Genomic DNA, 27,202 nt, shown 5'->3' with positions numbered 1-27,202 from the left:
GGTCAAAGCTACCAAATGCTCAATTTGGCTTTCTAAATGCCTTTTTAAAACTGTTATGGGCTGTTCCAGTTGGCTCAGTATGGATTCAGGGGCACAAGACTCTGGCCTGCAGGCCTGCCTGCCTGCCTCCTCTGTTCAGTTTAGGACCCTCCCAGGCTTTAAAGTGGGGACCTCCCTTGAGTGTCCCTGTTTACCCTCTCCTGGTTCCAGGGCTGGGCTGGCAGATGGAGAATGCCAAAATCTCTCTTGAACAGCCCAGGGTGTCAAGACCCCTTGCCATTTTTTAATGCTTTACCATCTTGCTGTTCTGTACTGCAACACCCACTCTGCTGCTGGGAAAACGAACGTATTCAGGCCCTCTAACACTGTCTGTCCTTCAAGGTCAGCCCTATCCGTTAGAGTGTTTTGCTAACAAATACTGTGCCGTGAGAATGTTTGCCTTGTAACAATTTAGTGTTTTGAACTTCTCTCACACCAGAAAGGCGTGCATGTAATGGATAACTGCTTCTATATATATTCACTCACCTGCATAATTTCGCCACTGGCCTTGCCAGTGGTACTATCCTGTCTTACAACAAACACTAATCCTGATGAAATAGAGAGTTGTTATTATTGGAGAGAGTCACAGACCTGACACAGAGTCCTAACACATCAGTTAAATATTATAAGAACAAAGTCTATGGTGCTTTTAAGACCAAAAAAGTTTAATTCTGAGTTTCTTAAGCTTTCTTGTGCATTCACACAACTTCAGATACATATACTTGAAAGCTTATTCCCAGCATAAAACATGGTGGGTCTTAAAGGTGTCAGGGGTCTCAAACTTTGTTCTGCTGCTTCAGATCAATGCAGCGACCCACCTGAATGTAAATTAAATATTATGTCACATTTCTTAGGCATAGGGATAGAGAAAACTCCTCTGGAGCTTCAGGGCCAGTTACTGCCAACTTTAGGGGCTCCAATGAGATGTCTTCAGGGCGGGGTGGGGGACTTCTAAAACAGAAACAAATCTTATGTCCCATTCTAAAATACTCTTCCAGGACATATTGTTCCACTTCCAGTCTCCCACCCACCCACAAACAAACTCACATAAATTCTGTTTTGCTGATATCGCTGGAATAGATTGTGCATGATGGCACCATCATGAAGGTCTATCAGGGCTGCCATGTCCTCCAGACCATCTGTGCTTGCAGGCTGCATAGCTGCTACTTTTTGGTGTGTGATTGAACGCTGATTGTAAGTATACACCTGGAAAGAAGGAATCAGGTTGTTAAAAACGGGTGGTTATTACAAATGGTTATTCTCAGTTTTTTCTAGGAAATGCACTGTTTCCTTTCCAGGGGAGAGACCTCAGAAAAGCACACAGCTGTAAACCAAGCAGATCAATGTTAGGACATGATAATCTTTACCAACTGCTAATGTAACTAATTGCGGAAGAGTAACCTGTAACTACCAACAGAACAAAGATTGAGTCCAGTGGCATATTTCAGCCCAACAAAGTTTAATTCTGGGTATAAGGTGCCATTTCAGTATGATATGTAGGTTACTTCTAAACGAAGCCTTATCATAACACTAATCCTCACCTACCTGTGCATCAAACTGTAACCCTAACCCTATGGGCCCATTCACTATAAAGATTCCTATAGGCTATGATGGAGAATGGAAAAGCATCCAAAACTTTCCCCCATCAACATTATAATTTTCAGTAAGATATGTAAGCTACTTCTAACATAACCCTAAACCAAACCGTAACTCTAACCTTAACTTGTGACTTTAACCGTAACCCTAACCTTCTGGGCCCATTCACTGTAGTGATTCCAATAGGCTATAATGAAGACTGGAAAAACATCCAAAACTTTTTCCCATCAACACCATATCTACCTTCCAGTATGATATGTCAGCTACCTTTAACCTTACCCCAACCCTAAACATACCTCAAACCCTAACCTAACTGGGACCCTAATCCCATGGGCCCATTCACTGAAATGATTCCCATAGGGTATATTAGAGAATGGAAAAACAGCCAAAACTGAGATGCTTTCATGACATGCTTCCATTGCAGACCCTGATAGCTGTAAATCACCACACAGTGCAGAAGATGGTGGGATGATTTTTTTAAATAACTATTTAAAACATTCTAGGAAGAACAGATGGTCTCTAAAGCATTTACCCTCCCCTCAGCCTGATATACATGGGCTGGAATATCTATAGCTCCCACCAGCAAACATTTTTAACCTGGGTTGTCCCAGTAAAGGAGGCCCTGGATATCTGTGTGCAACAGCATTCCTCAGGAACTCTCAGCAGAGCAGGAAACCAAAGAGGACACTGTTATTTCTGGGTAGCTATATATACAATCAGCCTGGGGAATCTCCTATAACGAATCCAAGCCATTTGGCCATGGCACTTTCTTGAAGGAACATTACTTTCACATAACACCGGGGTGAGTCCATGCAGAGGAAAAAGTTATTGCACCATAAATCCATTTTCTATGATTGATCTAAGGGACATTATGATTGATCTAAGGGATTCTATGATTGATCTAAGGGACATTATGCACTATAGTATTTAAACACTGTAGCAATGTAGACACTCTTCAAAGAATTCATGTGTACCTGGAACATGAACTTTGAGTCTGTCACCTTTTGGCTTGGCCAGAGACCATACCTGTAAACAAGGCATCTGGAATCCAACTCATGATTCAGAGAGAGAAAAAGAGAGAGAGAGAGAGAGACCAAAAGACCCTCATCTTTTTCTGGCTTTTTAACCTCCAAATGAATGAAGATTCCAGAAGAGCCTGTAAGCTTGAAATGTTGTGTTGAGGTCATACTAAAAGGTATTCTTGTGTGCATATTCTGGGGCAATGAAAACTATCTCACATTTCCATGGACTGTGTGCTGGCTGCCCCACTGAGAGATCTGCAGATACAGCTGTTGATAGCTTCCAAGGCTTCCTTTGACCCATTTCCCACTCACCTTACACCTCTCACACGTTCCTCTTCTCAGTGGGGCTTCCTTCCAATTTCACACTATCTGCCCTGGGGCTGCAGCAAACAGAAACTGCTAAAAACCAGTTTCTATTTGCTGTCATCAGACTGTTAGATAAAGAAGAAAAGGTTTCTGGTTTTGGATTTGATGGTCATAGAATCATAGAGTTGGAAGGGACCTCCAGGGTCATCTAGTCCCCTGCACAATGCAGGAAACCCACAAATACCTCCCCCTAAATTCACAGGATCTTCATTGCTGTCAGATGGCCATCCAGCCTCTGTTAAAAAAAACCGCCAAGGAAGGAGAGCCCACCACCTCCCAAGGAAGCCTGTTCCACTGAGGAATCACTCTGTCAGGACTTCCTAATGTTGAGCCAGAAACTCTTTTGATTTAATTTCAACCTATTGGTTCTCATCCTACCTTTTGGGGCCACAGAAAACAATTCCACACCATCCTCTATATGACAGCCCTTCAAGTACTCATATCACATCTCAGCTGCCTCCTCTCCAGGCTAAACATCCTCAGCTCCTTCAACCTTTCCTTATAGGACTTGGTCTCCAGACCCCTCACCATCTTCGTCACGCTCCTCTGGACCCATTCCAGCTTGTCTATATCCTTCTTAAAATGTGGTGCCCAAAACTGAACACAATACTCCAGATGAGGTCTTACCAGAGAAGAGTAAAGCGATACCATCACATCACGTGATCTGGACACTACTGACCAATGCACTTGCCTGCCTTTTCAAAAACAAAGCCTGCCATTTTCATCTTTTATAATTTAGAATTCAGTATGCAACGAATTTTAACTGTCCAAGATGCAAACATCATATATGTGAGGAAAATAAGTTGTGACCTTGTGCGAGTTCCAGAACTCACACAAGAAGAGTAGCTATGTGAGCTGTCCCCAAAGCACTAACTGACTTATCATCCGAACTCCACTTTTCCCCAGATTTCCTTCTCCTACTTCCAAGTTCTCATGTCTATTCTTCCTCCTATTTAATGCTTTTTCAGCTTTCTCTAATTAAACACAGGGTGGGTGGAAAATTCAGTTGACCAGTTTGAGAAGTAGAAGCCAAAAACTGGCTCATGTCCCTGCAAATTCATGCCACAATAAAGCAATTAGTGTTCAGGTTAACACAGCACCATAATGGAGTTCCAGTGACACCCTAAAGGTTAACATTTATTTGAATGGGAGCTTTCATAGGTGACCTCTTGAGGCTGCACATAATAATTTCCCTGGCAATCATTGATACTAGCCAATACACTGTTCCTTTCTCCATCTTGCATCCAGGCTTCACTTGAATCCTGAGCGGAAAGGACAGGGCTTAGCGATCCCCATGGAAGTTCAGAAGGTGCGTCACTGAACAGAGAGGAGGGATGGCTATGGAAATGGATGCGGTTTCACACTTCCCATCCTTTTCAAATATGAGTGTTCTGGCTCGAGATGCTGTTCTTCACAGATCTATTCAAGCAGAAGTTTCTTTTTCTCCCACAACTCTCAAATTGCACAGTGGTGGTGCAGCAGTTTTGGGACATACCATTTTCACAGCTTGGGCGCCTCTATATCACCGGCTGTTTTACTTTCTCTTTTTTCAAACCATTTGTTTTCTTGCAGCGCTCTCTAGACAGCCAGACCCCTGCCCACCCCCCACCCCCAAAAGCCCCATATGCACTTATGGGCTACTGCTAGAGACAAAAGACTTTCTGTTCGCACAGGGGCATGTGTGTGCACAGTTAAGCAATTAAATCACTAAATGCCACTAGAATGCTATTTAATGGTATGAGTACCAGGCCTGTTGGCACTGGGAGCAGCTAACTCTGTAGAAATGAAGGTGGTAACAGTCCCATAAAATGCAGCAGAACACATGCTTTCTTGTTAGCTGTTTCTTCTAGCAATGAAGACTAGTTCTCAGGGCCAAGGCAGATTTGACAGGGAGATGGTCTCATGTAGTTATACACACCTCCACCTGTCCACGTCTGAAGCAGGGAGGGGCAGGGAAGACTAACAAAACGGAAGTGTGCAGGCAAGGGGAACTAAATCCTGTCCCCTCCCTCACTTTCTCTTGCCAAGGTCTCATCTGCTACAAGTTGAAAGGGTTTTTGCAGGAAGGCATATTCAGACATGTGCCCACAGTGAAGGGGCACAGCCCAGACACTTCCGTCCCCTCAGCAAGAACCAGAACATTGCCAAGGCATCTCCTCATCATTAGGTCAAAGCCCAAGCACAACACACAGACATGAAGGCAAAACAGACGTTTCTGTAGGGTGGTGAATGGAGGGGGGGAGATTATTAGAATGTTCCTGAGATGCTGCCCTGGCCTGGCCTGGACTGGACTGCTGAGCCTGGCCCAATCTCATCAGATCTTGGAAACTAAGTAAGGTTGATCCTGGTGAGTCCTTGGATGGGAGACGCCTGAGGAAGTCCAGGGTTGCTCTGCTGAGGCAGGCAATGGCAAACCACCTCTGTCTGTCTCTTGCCTTGAGGACCCTGCAACTTGGCGGCACTCTCCTCCACCACTGAGAGGCTGGCTTGCTTTGGCTGAGTCAGCCGCAAACTTCTAAAATCAACACGGGCCCCTCTCGGCTGCGGCTGCTTCAGAGATGGTGCCAGTCATTTGACCAGCTGCCAACTAGATCAATTCAGCCCAGATCTCAGCTAGGCTCAGGCAGCCTGTGGCCAGGAGGGGGGACACGCAAGGACCCTGCAAGGACCACTTCCCACAGTTGTCCCACATGAACTAGGGGAGGACTGAAGGTGTGGAGAGTCACGCAGCATAAAAGACGGTTCATACAGTAGTATTAAAAAGGAGAAGCTGAACAAACTGTGACCCACCAATCAAAAACAGCAGCTGAAGGGTCCCAAATATCTTGCAGTCTGCCCTCAAAAGCAGAGGAACTGCAAAGCACAGAAGAGGACACCAGAACAGCTCAGTGCTGGCTCAGTCTCCAGGGACCGGCTCTGTCCACAGCCAGGCACCAACTGCAAGTCAAAATCCAAAGGCTGCACATATTTCATTATGGCCCCAACCTACACTGTTAGGCGTGACAGTTTCAGTGGCGCACTCAGCGCTTTGTCGGCTTGAGATCAAGTATGGGAAGCGTGGCATGGATTTCCCTGGCATAAGGAGTATGTCTGGAATGAGCACCTTTCTTATTAAAAGGCATGTATGAATTAAATGATCTGGAGAGACTTTGGGGGGAAGTGATTTATAAGATGCATTTTAGTGTATTACATTTTTTATCCTAGTCTGATTCCACTGCATTTCCAATCCTTCACTATTTAGCAGGGTGATTTTCATCACATTTTATGGCTTGCTTAAGAATGCAGTCAGACTCTTGAGAAATTTATGTTGCAAACTGTCAGGGGAAATGATGTGGATTTTAAAATTTCTGTTGTGCTGAAGTAAGCAGAATTCTTCTCTGCACTGACTCAATGCAAATACAAGGGCTCCAGTCCCACACAGCATTAGGAGAAATGAAGCACAACTGAAACCAATTCTTTGGTAAGACTAAAGGAGACAGCAGCACTCCAGTCTGCTGACCTGCAGCCCAAATCAGGCAGACACCATTTTTGGAAGGTTCTGCATTCTCAACATGATGAAGCTGAGGTCCACAAGTGGCCCTTAACCACAAGGAATAGATGGAGCACTCTGTCTGAGGCAGTGATGCTCTGTCTTCTTGGTGCTGGGAGCCCAACAGTGTGTGTGTGTGTGTGTGTGTGTGTGTGTATGAGGGGGGGGGGGCTTCTGGTGGTCTGGCTCATTGGTGGATGTCCTCATGGCACCTGGGTTCTGGCTACTCTGTGACACAGAGTGTTGGGCTGGATGGGCCACTGGTCCAACATGGCTTCTCCCATGTTCTTATGTCTGGGGCAGTGATGCTCTGTATTTTTGGTGCTGGGGGGGCAGATGATTGGGGTGCTGGCCTCTGGGGGTGTCAAATTGGGCACCCCCCTTGTGACTTGGTGACATTATCTAGTCTATCTGACTAGAAGTTAGCTTTGCCTAGGGTGCCAGACAATCTAGAGCCGGCCCTGTGGTGAGGCCGCAGTGGGAGGGCTTCTGGTCAAGCTGAGGGACCTCTTGTTGGCACCTGTGTTTTAGCCACTGTGTGACCCAGAGTGTTGGACTGGGTGGGCCACTGACCTGATCCAACATGGCTTCTCTTAGGTTCTCATGTGACACAGAGCGTTGGACTGGATGGGCCACTGACCTGATCCAACATGGCTTCTCTTAGGTTCTCATGTGACACAGAGTGTTGGACTGGATGGGCCACTGACCTGATCCAACATGGCTTCTCTTAGGTTCTCATGTGACCCAGAGTGTTGGACTGGATGGGCCACTGACCTGATCCAACATGGCTTCTCTTAGGTTCTCATGTGACCCAGAGTGTTGGACTGGATGGGCCACTGACCTGATCCAACATGGCTTCTCTTAGGTTCTCATGTGACCCAGAGTGTTGGACTGGATGGGCCACTGACCTGTGCAACATGGCTTCTTTTATGTTATGTTTTTATGAAGATCAAACTATTTTTTCAAAGTTAGAGAAAGGGGAGAATGATACTGAACCTGCAAGGATGCTATCCTATATAACTATATATTTCCAAAACCGACTTAAAATGATAAATTCTGGTTGTGTGCGGTAGTGCAAAAGTCCAGGTGCTCAGTTGCCATGGCTGCTCAAAAACTGAGCTGAATGCCCAGCCCCTGGACAGCTGGTGTGCAAGCAGACCCCCCCTCCCCTCCTTCCGGGCTCCTGAAATATCTCACTGGCCCAAATGTTTACAAAAATGTTTGAGCCCCAGTTAAATCTCTACTGTGCCTTCAGCAGCTATTCACACTGCAGGCCTATTTCTATCCATCAGAATATCCGCCCACTGCCAACTTCCAGCATTTCCTAGAATTAATCTGCTCTTTCTAAAGGATGAATAATAATTATTAATTATTATTGTATGGCATAGGGCTATACTGTATGTATAGCCCCAGGAGATCCAAAGATAGTCTGGCAGCGTAGCTCTTCTGTGGCAAGCTAGACTTATTTTTTTGGCTGAAAGAACTGTGACTGATCCAAGGTCACCCAGCTGGCTGCATGTGGAAGAGTGGGTCATTGAAATTGGTTCTCCAGATTAAAGTCCACCAAATGAGCTCTCTAAAGTTTCTCAGATTTTTTATTTTATGTAAACAAACATTGAAAAAGAAATACTACAGTGATACAGAAACAGTGATATTTTGGTTGACAGGAGCACAAAAATCAATGTGAAAGAAACCATCATTTATAATCACCACTATTATCTAATAAATTGTGTCTAATAACTGTTTCTATCTATAAAATTGTTAAACAGATCTTACATTGTTAAATATAAATTACTTATATACTTTTGTTTAAGTCTGGTCTGCATATAATTGCGTTTTCATTCCTAACATTTCTAACCTTGGATCATTATAAGTATAACCAGTATAAACATATATTAGTTTTTTCTCTTAATCTTTTTTGACTTTCTCAATATATTCTTATTTTAGTCTTTAGAGTTTTCCAACCCAAGTTTGATCAATATATGCAAATAATGCATTCCATTTTTCGTAAAACTCGGATTCTGGTCTGTTATGCAAGTAAGATGTTAGCTTTGCCATTGTCATATATTCACTTAATTTGTTTTTTACCTCTGGATTTCTGACACAAGGTCGTGGGCTAGGCTTCCCAATCCCCAGGTCCCAGCGGGGGATCCCCTGGTTTTACAGGCTTCCCCCTCCCCCAGCCAGCTGGCCGGCGGGGGAAGCCCCACCCCCACAGCCATTATGCACCTCCAGGAACGATTCCCATAGGGAATGATGGGGAATTGACCCGCGGGTGTCAGGGGCTCTGGGGGGGCTGTTTTTTGAGGTAGAGATGCCAAATTTTCCATATAGCATCTAGTGCCTCTCCCCAAAATACCTCCCAAGTTTCAAAAGGATTGGACCAGGGGGTCCAATTCTATGAGCCCCAAAAGAAGGTGCCCCTATCCTTCATTATTTTCTATGGAAGGAAGGCATTCTAAAAGGTGTGCTGTCCCTTTAAATGTGATGGCCAGAACTCCCTTGGAGTTCAATGATGCTTGTCACACCCTTGCTCCTGGCTCCGCCCCCAATGTGTCCTGGCTCCACCCCCAAAGTCTCCTGGCTCCACCCCCAAAGTCCCCAGATATTTCTTGAATTGGACTTGGCAACCCTATCGTGGGCACAACCACAAAAATGGAGCCAACCACAGAATATCAGAGAGTGAGGCCATTCATAACTCTGATAGTAACTCTTCAACATTTCAGCCAGAACCTCCATTTAACAGGATGCCTTTTAAAAAGAACATATTGTTTTAAACTATTTTCTTGCCTCTACCTTCAGGCACACAGTGAAGCTCCCTATGCAGCGGTGGCAGCTGCTGCCGAAGCAACTTCACAAACATCTGCACAGTCCTTCCAATTTCCAATGTCTATTTATAAGCCCTGCTGGGCAACCTTTCTGAAAACACCTGCCAGGCACCAAGAAAAGTATAATCGGGCACCATGCCACCTGTGGGCATCACGCTGGAGACCCCTGAGCTCAACAGGCCTTGCTCAGAGCTTGTATGCTCCTTCTTTTGCTCTCTATGGGGAAGTATGGTGGCTCAGTGGTAGAGCATCTGCTTGGGAAGCAGAAGGTCCCAGGTTCAATCCCTGGCATCTCCAAAAAAGGGTCCAGGCAAATAGGTGCAAAAAATCTCAGTTTGAGACCCTGGAGAGCTGCTGCCAGTCTGAGAAGACAATACTGACTTTGATGGACCTAGGGTCTGATTCAGTATAAGGCAGCTTCATATGTTCATATGTTCCTAGACCTTCCACCACACCCTGAGTCTAATCCTGTTCACATGTGATAGTGAACCCATAGATATCCCTGCAGGTATGTGCATACATCTGTTTGTAAGGAAGAGCTAATGTGTGTTCACTGTTCAAATGAAACCAGGGGCCAGTACCTGGATAAATGTGCATCTTCAAGAACATGTTCAGCTGCACATGCACTGAATGGAACATGAGAATTAGTCAATGTACATCTAGAGAAAAATCAAGTATACACTGTGCATGCACTCTACGTGTGTTCACTGTAACTTGTGAACAAGGCTTGGGGCAGATGCAGAGTGTGAGCCAGCTTCAGGCCAAATTGGCCCCCCAAAAGAATGCGGAAGTAGGTGGTATAAGCAGGTTATACTACACTTGTACACTATTTCTTTTGACCAGCGTTCTGGATTGTAGCTACAGGTAAAGAAATCTCAAATATGAAGCACATTTGAAGGATGCTTCCGTATTATACCTTTGGTTTCTTTGAAAGTAGCTCTCTTGATTCATACATGATAAGAGCACAACATTCCTCTCAAAGCTTTGATGTGACTGCATGAACAAACACCATATCACAACTTCTTTGCCAATGTTTGCTTTTCCAAAAGCAACCTGTAAAGATTAATTCCCCAACCAAACTTTTCAGCTCACAGTTGGCCTAGAACAATTAACCACTTTTCCTTAAAGGAAAGAGACGGTTCAGTAGGCCATTCTTGGCTACTGTACATTGTTAGTGCAAACAATGACCTAACTCAACGTTTCCTGCACTCTGGATTCCTTAGGCACATTATTTTCTACTTTAAATAGGACCACTTTGTTCTTCCACTTTACTTTTAGTGAGGGCAGCAGCCAATTCACTTTCAGAGCAGCCACCCTCTACTTCCTCACGAGTTAGTAATCAGGGCCAGCCTCTTGGTCAACATGACAGCAGACTCAACCAGAGACGCAGCACACAAAAGGCAGCCTCCTTCAAGGGTGAGGATGACGACGACCATTATTGTTGTTGTTAATTAATTGCCCTATCCCAGCTTGTGCTGGATTCAGAGTGATGTACAACATACGTTAAAACAATATACTAGTTAAAACAGCACAATAAATCAATTAAAATATAAAATCTCAGATGACGCCCTATACGTTTTTCTGCATTCCAGACTGCCAGGGCGTCCTGCTGGGAGGGGGGAGGGGGGAGGAAAACTTGCAAAGCATCTGGGGAGGGGGGGGGGGAGGAGGTGCCAGCTGAGTAGCAAACAATTGCTGCCCTCAACCAAAAACCTGCCTTACAGGCCCTGAGGAATTGCAGAGCCCTGATGTCATCTGGCAGAGAGTTCCACCTGGCCCCAGTGGAGGGCAGCCAGGCCTCCCCAGGGCCAGGGATCAACAGAGCATTGTTACCAGTTCAAAGCTCTTCGACGGCCACACCAGAGCAGACGATCCTGCAGATCTGTTGGTCCCAGACCGCTCAAGGCCTTCAAGGCAGAGATCCAGTCACACCTGGCACAAGAATGAAAGAAGTATCCCCTGCTCCGACCAAAGGTTAGGCGAAGCTGTGCCTAAACTGTGGAAGGGTAACTGGGCTCACAGCACTCTTGTGAGCTCTGCAGTTGGACAAGGGCCAGCTTAAATCCATCATGATCTCTAACGGCCACATAGGCAACTGCAACCAGAGTCCCCATCATCTCAGGCCAGTCTCTTTAAGCTCTATCCAGCTCTGCTAATTTCCAAAATGCAGACACGGCTTCTGGTGGCGTGAAGGCAGCCTTCCCCAAGCCTTTTGGCACACAATCATTGCAGAAGAAGGATAAGCCTCACCTTATTGGGTTGGGGCTTTGTTCTTTAGGGGGATGCGGCCCTGTGCGTTCCTGCTCAAAAAAAAGTCCTGATTCGTGTGTGTGTGTGTAAAATTATATATATAATGCAGCTCACAGGCACGGAGGCTGTGAAATCTCTTTCCCTGGACATTTTGAAAGAGGAATTTGGGCCAGAATCTTTCAGGGGAAATAGAAGATCTCCTGCCTAAAGTCAGGGGGAGCAATAGTGGATTCATTCCCTGTATTTGCAAGATGCCAGCCTCCTAGCCATACATTCCACTGCAATCTGAGGGCTCCAGGAAGTTTGGCTGCTCACCTACTCAGAGCATTGTGTACAGCAGCATTAAAAGAGGGCAAGAGGCACGGAAGTAACCCACAGTCTATGTTAACAAAAACACATGAAGTTCCCCACCTCTGATGAACATATAAAGTGGCTGCAACAATGGCTCTGTAGGACATCGTGGAGAGGAAGGAAGAAATATCTGAACCTCTGAAGTTGCCTTCTACTGAATCAGACCCTCCTGGGTCCATCAGAGTCAGTCTTGTCTACTCAGACTGGCAGTGGCTCTCCAGGGTCTCAAACTGAAGTTTTTTACGCCTCCTTGCCTGGACCCTTTTCAGTTGGAGATGCTGGGGATTGAACCTGGGACCTTCTGCTAATTGATTTCTTAAAGCTTGCAGAAACAATTCTCCCACTGATTTCAGGGAAATGTTGACCTGGATGTTGGGTTCAAACAAGCTGTCCTCAGCCCTCCTTGTGGATTCTGAAAAGACATAGTTTCACAGGAGATGTACCATGTTTTCCTCTTAACATCTGATTCTTTCCTAACACCAGACCCCAAGACTCTCTCCAAAAATCCAGCTGGGACAGATTCTGGGTCAAAGCTCACAAGCTGTATTGCACTTTACAGAAGGAAACACGCACACACACAGACGGAGTTCCTCTCTCCTAATATGAAGGCTGGCTCAAAACCAAAGCTTAAACGATTATATATGATGGGTTTCTTCTTTGAACGATGGTTTATAGGGTGCAGTATTTTTTGCAAGCTTTGGCATAGATTTTGAAAGCTGGCTATCCAGATTTGCGAGTGTCAACCTGTGCAGGAAAGTGAAGGATAGACTATCCAAGCCTGTGGTGCCTTCATTCCCTTCGAGCCTTGAAATGAGATCAGGAAACATGATGTTTGAACCAGATCCCTTCACTTCCCCTCCAGCTTCAAATAACTAGTGACTCCTGGAAGCTACAATGGGAGCGCTATGAAAGCTGTGAGAGCAGGTACAGCGGCAGGCATATGGATGATCACCTGAAGGCAGGTATTGAACTACAAAGGCACCAATGTACTCCCCCTCCCCAACTCCCATTTTGTGCAGCCAAATTCAAAACCCATGGGCTCTGCAATGTGTGGGCCATGAGAACGCCATGATGTCGTGGGATTAGAGAACCACTGTTCTATCTGGTTGTTACTTCACGTATCCCCTGCCTTTCTCTCCAGTGGGGACCCAAAAAGCAGCTTCCACCCTTCTCCTCTCTCCCATTTGTTCCTCACAGTAACCCTTTGAGGTGAATTAGATAAAAAGCATGTGATTGGTCCAAGGACACCCAGCAAGCTTCCATGGCAGAGTGGCAATTTGAACCTGGAATCCCCCGGATCCAAGCCTTGTGCTGTAATCTCTACACCGGACTGACTCAATTCATCTGGAACTCCATATACCCTTGTTTCATTCATGGGCCACATCCATGTGCTGCTCAAAACCAACAATGAGGGGCTGAAGTCAAAAAAGGGAGCTGCAAATCCACACACACACTAACACCTGCCTAATACCTTCAGTCTACCTCAGGCATCCCCAATACGGTTGCCTGTGTGGATCACTGTGCCTGCCAGCACCTTTCTTGGTGCCCCCCAAGTGCTTGAAGGAAGTGGGTGGGGCCAGGTGGAGCTTTTGCTTCTGATTGGCTGTGCCAATTTAAAAGTAATTGCTTTGACAGCAGCTGCCAGCACAGCACAAAGACCTTTATTGCGTGGTTGGAGGTCAGCTGCAGCAGCCATTTTGTTTGTTATAGTCAATTTTCAAACGGCCCATTCCCTAAAGCAGGACTCAGAAGGGTGTACGATAACATAAGAACATAAGAGAAGCCATGCTGGATCAGGCCAACGGCCCATCCAGTCCAACACTCTGTGTCACACAGTGGCAAAAAAATTTATATACACACACACACTGTGGCTAATAGCCACTGATGGACCTCTGCTCCATATTTTTATCTAACCCCCTCTTGAAGCTGGCTATACTTGTGGCCGCCACCACCTCCTGTGGCAGTGAATTCCACATGTTAATCACCCTTTGGGTGAAGAAGTACTTCCTTTTATCCGTTTTAACCTGTCTGCTCAGCAATTTCATTGAATGCCCACGAGTTCTTGTATTGTGAGAAAGGGAGAAAAGTACTTCTTTCTCTACTTTCTCCATCCCATGAGTTATCTTGTAAACCTCTATCATGTCACCCCGCAGTCGACGTTTCTCCAAGCTAAAGAGTCCCAAGCATTTCAACCTTTCTTCATAGGGAAAGTGCTCCAGCCCTTTAATCATTCTAGTTGCCCTTTTCTGGACTTTCTCCAATGCTATAATATCCTTTTTGAGGTGTAGCGACCAGAACTGCACACAGTACTCCAAATGAGACCGCACCATCGATTTATACTGGGGCATTATGATACTGACTGATTTGTTTTCAATTCCCTTCCTAATAATTCCCAGCATGGCGTTGGCCTTTTTTATTGCAAACGACCCTTGGCACTTACCGTGAGGGGTCCTTCTCCTAGGAGGTCAGGAGGACATCTTGGGTGTTTTCCCACCGTCCAATCAGGGAGGCAGGATTAAAAAAACTTCTTCCTCTTCCTGTTGGCTGTGGGAACCACCACTCAGTTCGGGTGACTCCGAGCAGCAGTATGTAAATAAATGTATCTAGAAAAACAAAAAACTTCTAACATATGTAACTAACCGTCTGCCGATGACCGTAGTCTCAGGCCTAATAGACTGGCCAGAAGAGGCAGACCCTAAGCAGATAGAAAAAACAAGAAACAAGCCAAATGGGCAACGAACAGTAGTGTGAGAGACTTCAGTTAAAGATTGACAGAAGAAATAGAGTATAGGTTGCCCAAGGTAGGGCGACAGACAGGAGGGCAAGATGTCCTCCTGACCTCCTAGGAGAAGGACCCCTCATGGTAAGTGTCAAGGGTCGTTCTCCCTAGGAGGTGGAGGACATCTTGGGTGCTCCCAGAGCAGTAGGCTAATTAGGGTGGGGTCGCCCTACTCAGGTAGCCCATGTTGCAGGATTCGTCTACCAAAGGCCGCGTCCGCTGACGCGTAGGAATTTAGTTTGTAGTGTCACACGAAAGTGGAGATAGAGGACCACATAGCCGCCTTGCACACCTCCTCAACTGAGGCGTTCCTGTTGAAGGCTGCGTTGGTGGCTGCGCTTCTGGTCGAGTGTGCCGTGATCCCTGGTGGAATCTTGAGATGTAATGTCTTGTACGCCTCTGTTATACACTGTTTGATGGCGTAACTAATGGCAGACTTGGACATCTTCAGGCCCATTCCGGGTGCCGTCACGTTGATGAACAAGGAGTCCGTCTTACGCAGAGGTTCTGTTCTGATCAGGTAGATCTTGATTGCCCTGCGTACGTCCAGCGTGTGCCACGTGCGCTCCTTCGGGTGCTTGGGATCCGGACAAAAGGAAGGTAGGTTGATTTCTTGACTTTGGTGGAATTTAGATGATACTTTAGGTTGGAAGGTAGGGTCCGGGTAGAGGACCACTTTGTCCTTGTGGAACACGCATAGCTCCTTTTTTGCCGACAGTGCTCCGATTTCGGAAACCCTTCTGGCTGTCGTTATTGCCACCAGGAAGATCGTCTTCATGCGCATCATCTTTAGGGGCACAGATATGAGTGGCTCGAAGGGCGGACCTGTCAGGGCTGACAGCACCGGGTTCAGTCTCCAAGTCGGAAAGCGGTGAGATTGTGGTGGCGAGCTCAAGGAGGCTCCTCTAAGGAACCGTTGGATGTGCGGGTGAGACGACAGGCTCGTGCCCTCCACCTGTTGAAGCACTGAGGACAGTGCTGCGATCTGCCGCCTGAGGGTGGCTGGCCTCAGGCCTGACTGCAGACCGTCCTGAAGGAATTGGAGGACCTTAGGGACAGTGGGACGTAATGGGTCCACCTTCTTCCTCCGGCACCACCTGTGGAAGGCCTTCCAAGACATGTTATAGATCCGTGTGGTGGATTCTTTTCTAGATGCTAGTATGGTGCTAGTCACCTCGCTAGTATACCCTAGATCTAACAGCGATCTCCTCTCAACCTCCACGCGGTCAATCCCAGCCATTCTGGATGAGGGTGCCACACAGGCCCCTGCAGCAGCATGTCCGGCCAGGTTGGCAGATGGAGTGGATCCTCCATGGCCATCTGTTGGATTGAAGAAAACCAGGGACGTTGAGGCCACCAGGGTGCAACCAAGATGACCTCGGCCCCCAGTGCCCTGATCTTTCTGAGTAACCTCGGGATGACTGGAATTGGAGGGAAGGCATACAGAAGGTCTTGTGGCCACGGGGATGTCAGTGCGTCTGTGGCCTCCGCCTGACTGTGGAAGTACCTTGTGAAGAATCGGGGAAGTTGGTGGTTTTGATGAGATGCGAATAGGTCCAGAGCTGGAGATCCAAAATGCTCCACTATCTTCCGGAACAGAGACCACTCTCCCGCCTGAATGTTTTCCCGGCTGAGCCAGTCTGCCTTGACGTTGCACGTCCCTTTGATATGTTCCGCTCTTATCGACTTCAGGTGGCACTCCGCCCATCTGAACAGCTTCTCGGCCTCCCTGTAGAGGGAGCTGGACCTGGACCCCCCTTGATTGTTTATGTAGGCTTTCGCTGCTATGTTGTCTGTTCGTCTGATACTTGGTCCTGGAAGTGAAGCAAGGCTAGTTGGATTGCCCGAAGCTCCAAGAGGTTGATTGGGAGGTTCGATTCCTTGGACGTCCACCGACCCTGCGTGGGAGTCTCGTTGAGGGTTGCCCCCCAACCCGATAGGCTGGCATCCGAAAACAGTTGCAACTCTTCCTCTGCGAAGGAGGACTCGGCCCCCAGCGCTTTAGTCCCTTTTTGCCTGCCTGATCACAGTCTTGGATTTGATTTGCCACAGCCTGTGTTCCCTTTTACTAATCTCACTTGGACTGGTTTTCCACCGCTTAAAGGAGTCCTTCTTACCTTTTACAGCTTCCATTACTTTGTTCGTTTGTTAACCATGCAGGCCTTTTGTTATGCCTGTTTGTGCCTTTCCTAACTTGTGGTATGTATTTTATCTGAGTTTCTAGGATTATAGTTATAAATAGTGTCCAAGCTTCCCCAAGGGTTTTGACCGTATGTACCTTTCCTTTCAGTTTCCTCCTCACATGCCTCCTCATCTCAGTGTATTTACCCCTTTTAAAGTTAAACGTGGTTGTGGCGGTCTTTTTGGACAACTCCCTATTTATACAAACATTCTAAACAAACACCGTACAGTTAAAAACATTAAAAATTACAATAAAATTCAGATATCAATTCAAGATTAAATAGATGGTGGTTGAAATTTCCAGTTGTGCTACCGCCTTGCCGGGGGGGGGGGGAGGAGGGGGGAGTGCAGCCAGATGGATGTCAACAGTGTCCTCAACCAAATGCCTGGCAGAACATCTCTGCCTTACAGGAGCTGCGGAACCGCATCAAGTCCCACAGGGCACGAGTGCTACCCAGCAGATTTCCACCGCGTTGGGGCCACGCCCTGGCCAAGGATAGCCGGACATTTCTCAGGCTGAGGACCACAAGCAAGTTCTTACCAGCTGAGAGTAATGCTCTTGAGGAAGTATACCATGAGAGGTGGTCCCAAAGATATGTGGGTCCCAGACTATTAAGGGCCTTGAAGGTAAATGCCAAAACCTTGAACCTGATCCAATACTCAACCCAGCGTAGCTTGCACAGCACAGGGCAAATATTTGCACTTTGCAGGGTCCCTGTAAGGATCCACGGCGCTGCATTCTGGATCAGCTGGTTTCTGGGTGAGTCTCAAGGGCAGCCCCATGTAAAACAAGTTACAGTAGCCCAATCTGGAGGTGACTGTTGTGAGGATTACTGCAGCTGGGCCAGGTAGGGGCTAGTTGCCTGACTTGGTGTAGCTGGAAGAACACCAGTCTCACAACATTTGTGATCTGGGTCTCCACTGACAAGGAAAGGAAAGGTCCCCTATGCAAGCACCAGTCGTTTCCGACTCTAGGGTGATGTTGCTTTCATGTTTTCAAGGCAGCCTTTTTACAGGGTGGTTTGCCATTGCCTTCCTTGGTCATCTACACTTTCCCCCCAGCAAGCTGGGGACTCCTTTTACCGACCTTGGAAGGATGGAAGGCTGAGTCAACCTGGAGCCGGCTACCTGAACCAGCTTCTGCTGGGATTGAACTCAGGTCGTGAGCAGAGCCAAGGACTGCAGTACTGAGGCTTTAACACTCTGCGCCATGGGTCATCCATAAGCACACCCAAGTTCTTGGCAGTTGGTACCAGTGTTAAGGGCTCACTGTCAAAAGCCAGGAGTTGGCACCCCAAACCTGAATCCTCCCTGGCAGCACAGAACCTCTGTCTTAGCTGGATTCAATCTCCTCTGCCTCTAACCGTCCCACCACAGCCTCAGCCATCCCTCAGCCCAAGCAGCTCTTCCCACCTCCTGTAGCAGCCATTTTGTGCTCCGCCTACCATGGTGGGTCAGAATTGCAAAGTGCCTGCAGGCTCATCCACTCTGGCTGGCAGCAGCTCCCCGAGGCCTCAGGCGAAAGCCTTTCCCATCACCTGCTCCCTGATCCTAGGTGGGACCTGGGCCTTGTGCATGCAAAGCAGGTGCTCTGCCACTGAGCCAACTGGTGCTTCACAACTGCAGTTAAGCAAATGGTGGCAACTCCCTATATTCCTGGCAGCTGCTCTTCAAAGGCTCAATGAAGCAATTAGCTAATTACACAGAAGAAGGCCTGTGATCCAAAACAGACGGTCTAATGCTGGTGTGTTCCTGGCTGCTCTGAGCAGTCCGAGGCTCCTGGGACTCTGCCGCCAGCAGCAGCTCCATTGGGAGCGAGGGCACTGCAGACTTAACAGCATCTTTGCAATATTTGCTTTGTTTTTTTTAAATGTACAAATAGAACTCGACAAAAGCAAAGAAACCCTCCCACTGCCGGCAGCAGGTCTCAAGAGAGCAGCTTGTGCCTTTCTCCCCCCCAGCCCCCCCCAGCCTCAGGAGAAGCATCCAGGGGGTCTCTCTGCCTTTGGCTCAAGCCTCAGACTCTGCCTGTGAAGCCAGTTTCTTCCTACATTTCATGGTCACCATCTTAACTGCACAAGCTACAGTTAAAACCAGGGATGCTGAACTGTGACACGAAATCAACCAACCTGCCAAACTTCCTGTGATCAGACTCTTCATTCACATACTTTCAGGTGGGTCACCGAGTTGGTCTGAAGCAACAGAACAAAGTTTGAGTCCAGGGGCACCTTGAAGACCAAACTTTAAGACCACCCGACTCAAACTTTGTCCTTCATTTCCCTATGAACTCAGTCCCCCCCCCCCCCGCCCAACAGATTGCCTGGATGCTTTCCTTGGATTCAGCACAAATGCCCTTTCAAGCAGCATCAGGAGAGAGCCAGCTCTCCTACAGGGTCACAGCAGGGTCATGCCTCAGCCAATCAGTGGTGCTGGTGGAAATTTAAGCGCTCCAGCCTGAAACCATTCTTGCACCAGCATGGTTAGTCAAGGACTGCGGCCGAGAAGGATAATTGCCACAGAGCTAGGAAAAGTGCAAGAAGCAAGGGTTTGGAACACCTTCCCTTTGTAGATGGGCTTGGGGTGCTTCCATTTAGGAAGCAAACATGACAGAGGTTTATAATGTGTGGGGGGGGGGGAGAATAGAGATAATTCCCCACCACACCAAAATACTAGACACAGGGGGGAGGGGGCACCCGTGGACAGACGAGCAGACAAAAAGTCCTCACTGTTGGCTGACAGGAAACAGGGATGAGAAATGCTACTTCTCTTGAGGCCTTTCAGAGCCACTGTGAATCTGAGCTGACATTACTGGAGAGGATGGACAACTAAGTTGGCCCCATTTAAGACAGTTGCATTGGTTTGTGAAAAGCATCAAGCGTGAACTAGCAGAACTGCTGCAATTCAGATATGTCCCCAGAACATGTGAGGTCAGCCAACATACGAAACCAGAGCCCCAAGAAAAGACGGCCTTCTTGAAGACTATCAAAAAACATCTTGGGATTTAAAAAAAAGAAATGTTTTTTAAAAGCCATTTGTGAGTCCTTCATCCCTGCAAATCTGTGGAATGTGATACCCTTAAAAGCCCCCTGTCTGCATTCCTTAAAATAATAAGGGTTAAAGTTAAGTTCAACAGGAAATATGGTTAGATTATCCAAGCATGTTACACTGAGAACGCTTTAAAGCTAGAAGAGATTTATTAAAATCAGGCCATCCTCTCTCATTGGCTAACACAAGAGCAAAGGTTGTGGGAGAGTCACCAAGCCACCCTTTCAATAAAAACCCAAAAACCTGCATTGCTCTTGGCATCCACTCCTCACGTCCCTCTACTCAAAAGCAAATGTGTTTTTACAACAGAAATGAGCAAAAGGTTTCCTTGAAAACTGTGCTCAAATACTCAGTACCAGTCCAGAGAGACTACCCGTCACTGAATGTTTATGGGCAAGGAATCCTGCCACTGAAACCGGAGATGACAGGAGAGATAAATCTGCCCCGCAGTTCCCCCATGGCATGCTCTCCAAGTGTCACTTGCTTTCAGACATGTGGGGTGGGGTGGAGCAGCAAGGAGAGCAATAGAGTTGGGCTTCTCCTGGAGACTCTTTGCTGATGGGACCCTCATGGATGGAAGGCAACATCGCTCTTAACATTACGTTCATACAACAGGCAAGCTGTTGCCGATTTTGTAAATATCGATATATCTAACAAGCAGGAACTTGCAAAGAACTTGTGAGGAGGGGAAAGTCCCCCCCAGCTGGTCCACATAACAAAGACACCTCTGGACTACAGGAGAGTAGAAGGAATTAGTGGGAGCACGAGGGAGGTGGGGCTGGGGGGGAAAGGGACCAGCTGGGGGGACTCCCCCCCTCTTCACAAGTTCTTTGCAGCTTCCTGATTGTTAGATATATGGATATTTATTTATTTATTTATTTATTTATTTGGGATTTATATCCCACCCTTCCCACGGATGGCTCAGGGCGACTTCCAACAATTAATCAGCATAAAATTTAAACAATTTCAGGTATAAAAACAATTAAATATTTAAACAGTTAAAACTTTAAAACAGAATATTTCAATTTACTGTAAACAGATGGCTGGCCAGTTACATCAGTTGTCATTCTGGCTAGGTATAGGCTAGCCGGAAGAGGGTCGTCTTACAGGCCCTGCGGAACTGCGCCAAGTCCCGCAGGGCCCTCACCTCCTCCGGCAGCTGATTCCACCATACGGGGGCCATAACGGAGAAAGCCCTTTCTCTGGTGGCTTTCAGACGGGCTTCTTTTGGCCCGGGGATAGTGAGGAGATTTTGTGTTCCTGACCTCAGTGCTCTCTGGGGAACATGTGGGGAGAGACAGTCCTTCAGGTAGGCAGGTCCCAGGCCATATATTTACAAAATAACCCCCCTCTTCTAAAATATACTTGCAGTCTACTCCATTAAAAGCCCTTGCAAATAAAAACAGAATCATAGAATTGGAAGGGACCTCCAAGATCATCTAATCCAACCCGCTGCACAATGCAGGAAACTCACAAACACTTCCCCTTAAATTCACAGGATCTTCATTGCTGTCAGATGGCCATCTAGCCTCTGTTTCAAAACCTCCAAGAAAGCAAAGCCTCCCAAGGAAGCCTGTTCCTAATGCTTAGCCGGAAACTCTTCTGATTTAATTTCAACCCACTGGTCCTGGTCCACTTTCTGGGGCAACAGAAAATAATTCTGCACCATCCTGATATGACAGCCCTTCAGGTACTTAATGATGGTGATCATATCTCCTCTGCTGGCTAAACATACCCAGCTCCTTCAACCTTCCCTCGTAGGACCTGGTCTCTAGACCCTCATCATCTGTGCTGCCTCCTTTGAAGAAGACGATGACAATGACATTGGATTTATATCCTGCCCTCCACTCTGAATCTCAGAGCGGCTCACAATCTCCTTCATCTTCCGCCCCCACAACAGACACCCTGTGAGGTAAGTGGGGCTGAGAGGGCTTTCACTGCAGCTGCCTTTTCAAGGACAACTTCTGCCAGAGCTATGGCTGACCCAAGGCCATTCCAGCAGGTGCAAGTGGAGGAGTGGGGAATCAAACCCGGTTCTCCCAGATAAGAGTCCGCACACTTAACCACTACACCAAACTGGTTGTCTTCTTCTGTATTCTTGACTCTGTCTTCTGTATGTGCGACCCCTCCCAATTTAGTATCATCTTCAAATTTACTAAGCATTCCCTCTATTCCTTCATCCAAATCATCTATGAAGTTGTTGAACAAAACAAAAAAACAAAAGGCCCTTGAAGGGCCTAGGATTGCCAGTTCTAACTCAGGAACTATGTGGGGATTTTGGGAGTGGGGCCAGGACAATTTGGGGGTGGAGCCAGGAGCAAGGCTGCAACAAGTATGACTGAACTCCAAAGGGAGTTCTGACCATCACATTTAAAGGGACTGCAATCCTTTTAATTACCTTCCCTTCATTGGAAATAATGGAAGATAGGGGCACCTTCTTTTGAGGCTCATAGAATCTTTGAAGTAATTTCAATCTTTTTTAAACTTGAGGGTGTTTTTTAGAAATAGCACCAAATGCTATGCTGCAAATTTGGTGCCTCTACCTCAAAAACAGTCCTCCCAACTGGGGATTGGCAAATCTAGCAGAGCCTCCTAAATTTCTAGAGATCTGGCTTTACTAAGGGGGAATGACAATAGAAAAGAAGGGTGTCATAAGTCAGTCTGTGCTCAGTGAGAGCGTGGATTCGTCAGAGAAGATCTGCCTGCAGCCAGCTCTCAACCATTAACTGAAGATCCAGTTGCAGCTGACTGAGCCAGAAGGAGAACAACAAGAGAGGAGGTGACCAGCTGGTCATGAGCCACAGCCTACAGCTGAAGCTGAGCCAACACCTTGTAGCTTTGAAGCAGTAAGCTAGTCTTCAGAAGCCACTCCCAGCCCACTGTGTAGTGCTGATGCTGCCAGAGAAGCTTACAGTTGCAAGAGAGGAGTACTAGACTCATGCCTGACATCAGCTGTCAGTTGAAGAGAGGAGTGAGTAGTTTCAGGATGACTGCCAAGGAATTGGCTGGGAGTTTAGCTCATTAAGACTCTGCTATACATTCAGCAGTAGTTTGTGGATGCAACAAGTCCCCTTTGCTACTGAGCCACCAACATTGCTATTACTGAACCTCTGCAATTTTTGACTGGACCTTACAATGGACTTTTCTGAAACCCCTGATCCTGGATGGGACTTGCTGTCTGAACTGCCTGACCCTATACTGGAGTTCAGTAAGCATGCTCTCTGGAACCCCTGACTCCCAAATTGGACTTTGGTTATTCTCTGCAACCTTGCCTCTGACCTCCCTTGTTGAACCCCAGCCCCTTGCCTCCTGGGGAAGCTGCTCCAGTACACAGGGGCTCCAGCAGGTAACAACCCAGCAACCACAACAGGTACATGTGAAATATGGGAAGATCCTTTAGGTCAGGGATGTCAAATGTGTGGCCTGAGGACCATATCAGGCTCCTAGAGGACTCATATTAGGCCCATGAGTAACTCACTGCCATCTGCTTCCTTCTCCCTCTCTTGCTTCCTTCTGCATCACAGCTTGTTTTGTCAGGCTTGCTCAATGGTACAGGAGTTACAGAGCAAAGCCTCTTTCTCTATTGGCTGACCAGCATATGAAACATCTTAAGTACAAAAACATAAATGCCCAGCCATTTCATGTTTTCCCCTGTGTCTTATGCTCAAAGCATCAACCATGAGATTTCTGTAATGAATGTCAATAAAGCAAAAGTAGGTTTATAACTTAAAGATCCACATGTGAACACCTGAACAGCATAATCAAGATTGCTACAGCACAGACATTATCTCCAGATTTTGATGCAATAATTCAGAGCAAAAGGTGTCAGTTATCAGACTGTTAAATAAACAAAATCTTGCAAGTCTGCTAATCTTTTAAGCATGTTTTATTTTAGGTTTTGTTTTAAAAATCTTTAATTGTGTTTGTGTCCTTTAAAAATTTACATCTCTGCTACCTGACATTACATTTTATGACACACACGGCCTGGCCCGACAAGGTCTCATTTATGTTAGATTTGGCCGTCATGACTTCAACACCCATGCTTTAGATATTTAGAATTTACATTGACTGCTCTGCAAAAGGCCTAGATAATTCCTTGTTTTTGTTAAAATATACGATAATTTCTAGGTTTTTTTTAAAGAAAGTGAAACCCAGTCAACTAGAGGAAAAGGAGGAGGCTATCTGGACTCAAAATCAAGAACACCTCTAGTTCCTTTCTTGTACCCACATCTGTACTTTTCTCCCTTACTGTGACTCCCTCACTGTCCAGTGGTGGCATCCTGGAAAGTCACTAGACCAGAGTCAGGACAAGTAATTGTTAATGTTGTTTTTGAAAGCAGCCCCCAAGAGAAGCCATGCTGCAGACAAAACTACAGGAAGTTGTTTTGGGAAGTTCTTTACATACCAGCTTTCAAGCTCTGGTTAACCTTGAGAAATCCTCTTTAGAGTACAGCTGTGAGACAGGATCTAATAAGAGGAAAAGATTAATGTATTGTTTACCTACTTCAGCATAGTGGGTCAGAGTGTTTTTGAGAGATTGGGAGCTTTTGTTCTACGGTCTTTCCAGCTTCTACACCCTAATCCTTCTACTTTGCCTAAGGCCTCTTTTTTAATTCAGCGAGCCCACTGCTTGAGCATGCATATCCACAAGTTTCCATAAAGGCTCAGTGTGATGAAATTACACTGGGAAACCCAGTTAGATTAAGCTGGTCTGTCACTAGAAGCTAAAAGATTTGCAAGACAGCTTCTGGGCACCATGCTTTCAAAGCCCAGCCTGCAGGTCTCACAGCCTAAACCCAACATGCTATTCTCCTTCTGTAACATCCCAGGTTCTATTTCATAAATCCCATTCTACTTCATTCACAACACTTGTTAATTAACAAGAAGCAAGCAAGGACACAATGACAGGAACTGAATTGCAATTAAGCCTTCTCCAGTTAGTCAGCAATAAATCTCAGGAAACATCTATCCATGGCATAATGTGCAGAAGTGACTTAGCAGACAGTTTCATCTGAAATGTGGAACTAATTAACGATGGCAGTTTTGGTGCTCTGAAGAAGCCAAGGCATTTTTGCATAGACTCGTTTTCTTTGGCTACATTCAGTCTGGCAGCTCATAGCAGCAGCCTCTCAGCTTAAAAAAAAAGCCATCACAGTTTGAGGCACCCCACTGTGAGCAGCTGTTGCATGCCTGGTTGTTGAGAGAGGCATGGACCTTGCATGCTCTGGAGGAAGAAAAAGAGATTGGATTTATATTCTGCCTTTCACTAACCAAAGGAGTCTCAGAGCGGTTTACAATCTCCTTTCCCTCCCCCACAACAGACACCCTGTGAGGCAGGTGGGGCGGAGAGAGCTCTCCAAGAACTGTTCTTGAGAGAAGAGCTCAGAAAGAACCGTGACTGACCCAAGGCCACCCAGTTGGCTGCATGTGGAGGAGGGGGGAATCAAATTCAGTTCTCCAGATTAGAGTCTGCTGCTCTTGACCACACTGACCAAGCCGGTTGGCTTCCTTTTCCTCTCTGGCTTAATTGCTTTTCTTCCAGAATTTCATTCAAACACAAAATGCAGCACGCAAAGGAAGTGGGAGGGAATGTGTAAATATTTGCCCAATTGATGCTGCAGAACAAATTAGGTGCTTCTCCAGCTGCAGAAGCACAAGCCTCCCCCCCCCTCCAGGCCTCCAGGGTCTGTTCAAAGGACAACCATTTAACTCCCCCCCCCCACCCCTCACCTTCAAGGTCCAAGAAAGGCCTTCCAGAAACTTTTCAAAAAGATCACAAGGCTCCAATTCCCTCTTCTCAGAAGAAAGGCCAGCTATGCATTTCAACATCAGATAAATAAAATTTTGACTGATGCCTCAGATCACTAAGACATTTATACACAGTGATCAGTTGCACAGCTCAACAGTCATAGAAAATTCTGCCGTGCTTAAAATTGAGGGAGATCACCAGAGAGTATGAAGAGTCCCCAGTGGCTAATTTATCTCCCACAAGCATTTAAAATCAGTGAACATCACACAATACAACAAGCCCAGGTGAGGCCTATCCACACCTCCTTGAGGAATGTTCTTAGCTGAATCGTGCCACTGGCACAGACTCTGAACAAAACCCAGTCTTAATACTATGAAGGTGAAATTCTGCAGACACACCTGTGTTCAGAAGATGTTTAAAACAGAATTACTAATCCTTTTTTGGGAGGGTCAGACAGTGCCAAAAAACAAAAAACAAAAAACCACCAGGTAGCTTGCACCATAAGGTAACAGAGCTCAGACAAAGGATCACAGCATTTTTCCCACAACTGTCTTTGGGGTTCCACAAGAAGACTCCAGATTATTATGCATAGGATGTTGCTGTTTTTAAACTATACTCATTGTTTTGAATGTAACTAACGAAAACCAGTTTGGTGTAGTGGTTAAGTGTGCGGACTCTTATCTGGGAGAACCGGGTTTGATTGCACCTGCTGGCATGGCCTTGGGTTAGCCATAGCTCTGGCAGAGGTTGTCCTTGAAAGGGCAGCTGCTGTGAGAGCCCTCTCCAGCCCCACCCACCTCACAGGGTTTCTGTTGTGGGGGAGGAAGGTAAAGGAGATTGTGAGCCGCTCTGAGACTCTTCGGAGTGGAGGGCGGGATAGAAATCCAATATCATCTTCTTCTTCTATAATCAAATAGCCATGAGGAAACGCTGGAAAAGCTGGGTGTATGTTTAGCCTGGAGAAGGCGATAGAACAGGCATCTTCAAATATATGAATGGGCTGTCACAGAGAAAATAGAGCTGATTTTCCTTCTTTTGCTTCTGAGGGTGGGACTCAATCCAGCAGGCACAATTTACAAGAATGGAGGTCTTGACTAAACTTCTGGAAGAACTTCTTGATGGTGATATGTGCTGCTTGCCAGTGGAACAAACCACCTCAGAAGGCTGCAAACTCTCCTGTGTTGGAGGTTTTAAGGCAGCAGGGCCATCTGTCAAGAATGCTGCACTGCACCGCGGGGGTGGGGGGGGGCTGAACTAGATGACCTTTTGGGCACACTCCAGCTCCACAATTCTTGGATGATCAGACATTTGTCTGTGTGTTCTGATGGCTTACTTCAACTAATGTCCCAGATTGGGTTTTTATTGGTCATATCTGCTTCATTAAAGAATATGTGTCTTTTTAATAATATATCTGATTGCTGGTATTGGTTTTAAAAAATGTAAGTAAGGAACTTTGTAGAAGACTTT

At 46.5% G+C, this 27,202-nt stretch overlaps 1 protein-coding gene across 1 annotated transcript in view; it reads right to left on the bottom strand.

The window, feature by feature from the left end:
- MYO10 (myosin X) overlaps positions 1 to 27,202 on the bottom strand; it is a 191,077-nt gene that overhangs the window by 135,108 nt on the left and 28,767 nt on the right. Inside the window, exon 2 of the mRNA XM_060244309.1 lies at positions 1,087 to 1,245. Within this exon, the coding sequence (XP_060100292.1) occupies positions 1,087 to 1,197 (111 nt within the window). The 5' untranslated portion in view covers positions 1,198 to 1,245. The remainder of the gene's footprint in view (positions 1 to 1,086; positions 1,246 to 27,202) is intronic.

This window comes from Heteronotia binoei, chromosome 7 (assembly GCF_032191835.1).
Source record: "Heteronotia binoei isolate CCM8104 ecotype False Entrance Well chromosome 7, APGP_CSIRO_Hbin_v1, whole genome shotgun sequence".
In the NCBI taxonomy this organism is placed as follows: Eukaryota; Metazoa; Chordata; class Lepidosauria; order Squamata; family Gekkonidae; genus Heteronotia; species Heteronotia binoei.
This window is presented reverse-complemented; position numbering and strand designations above follow the sequence as displayed.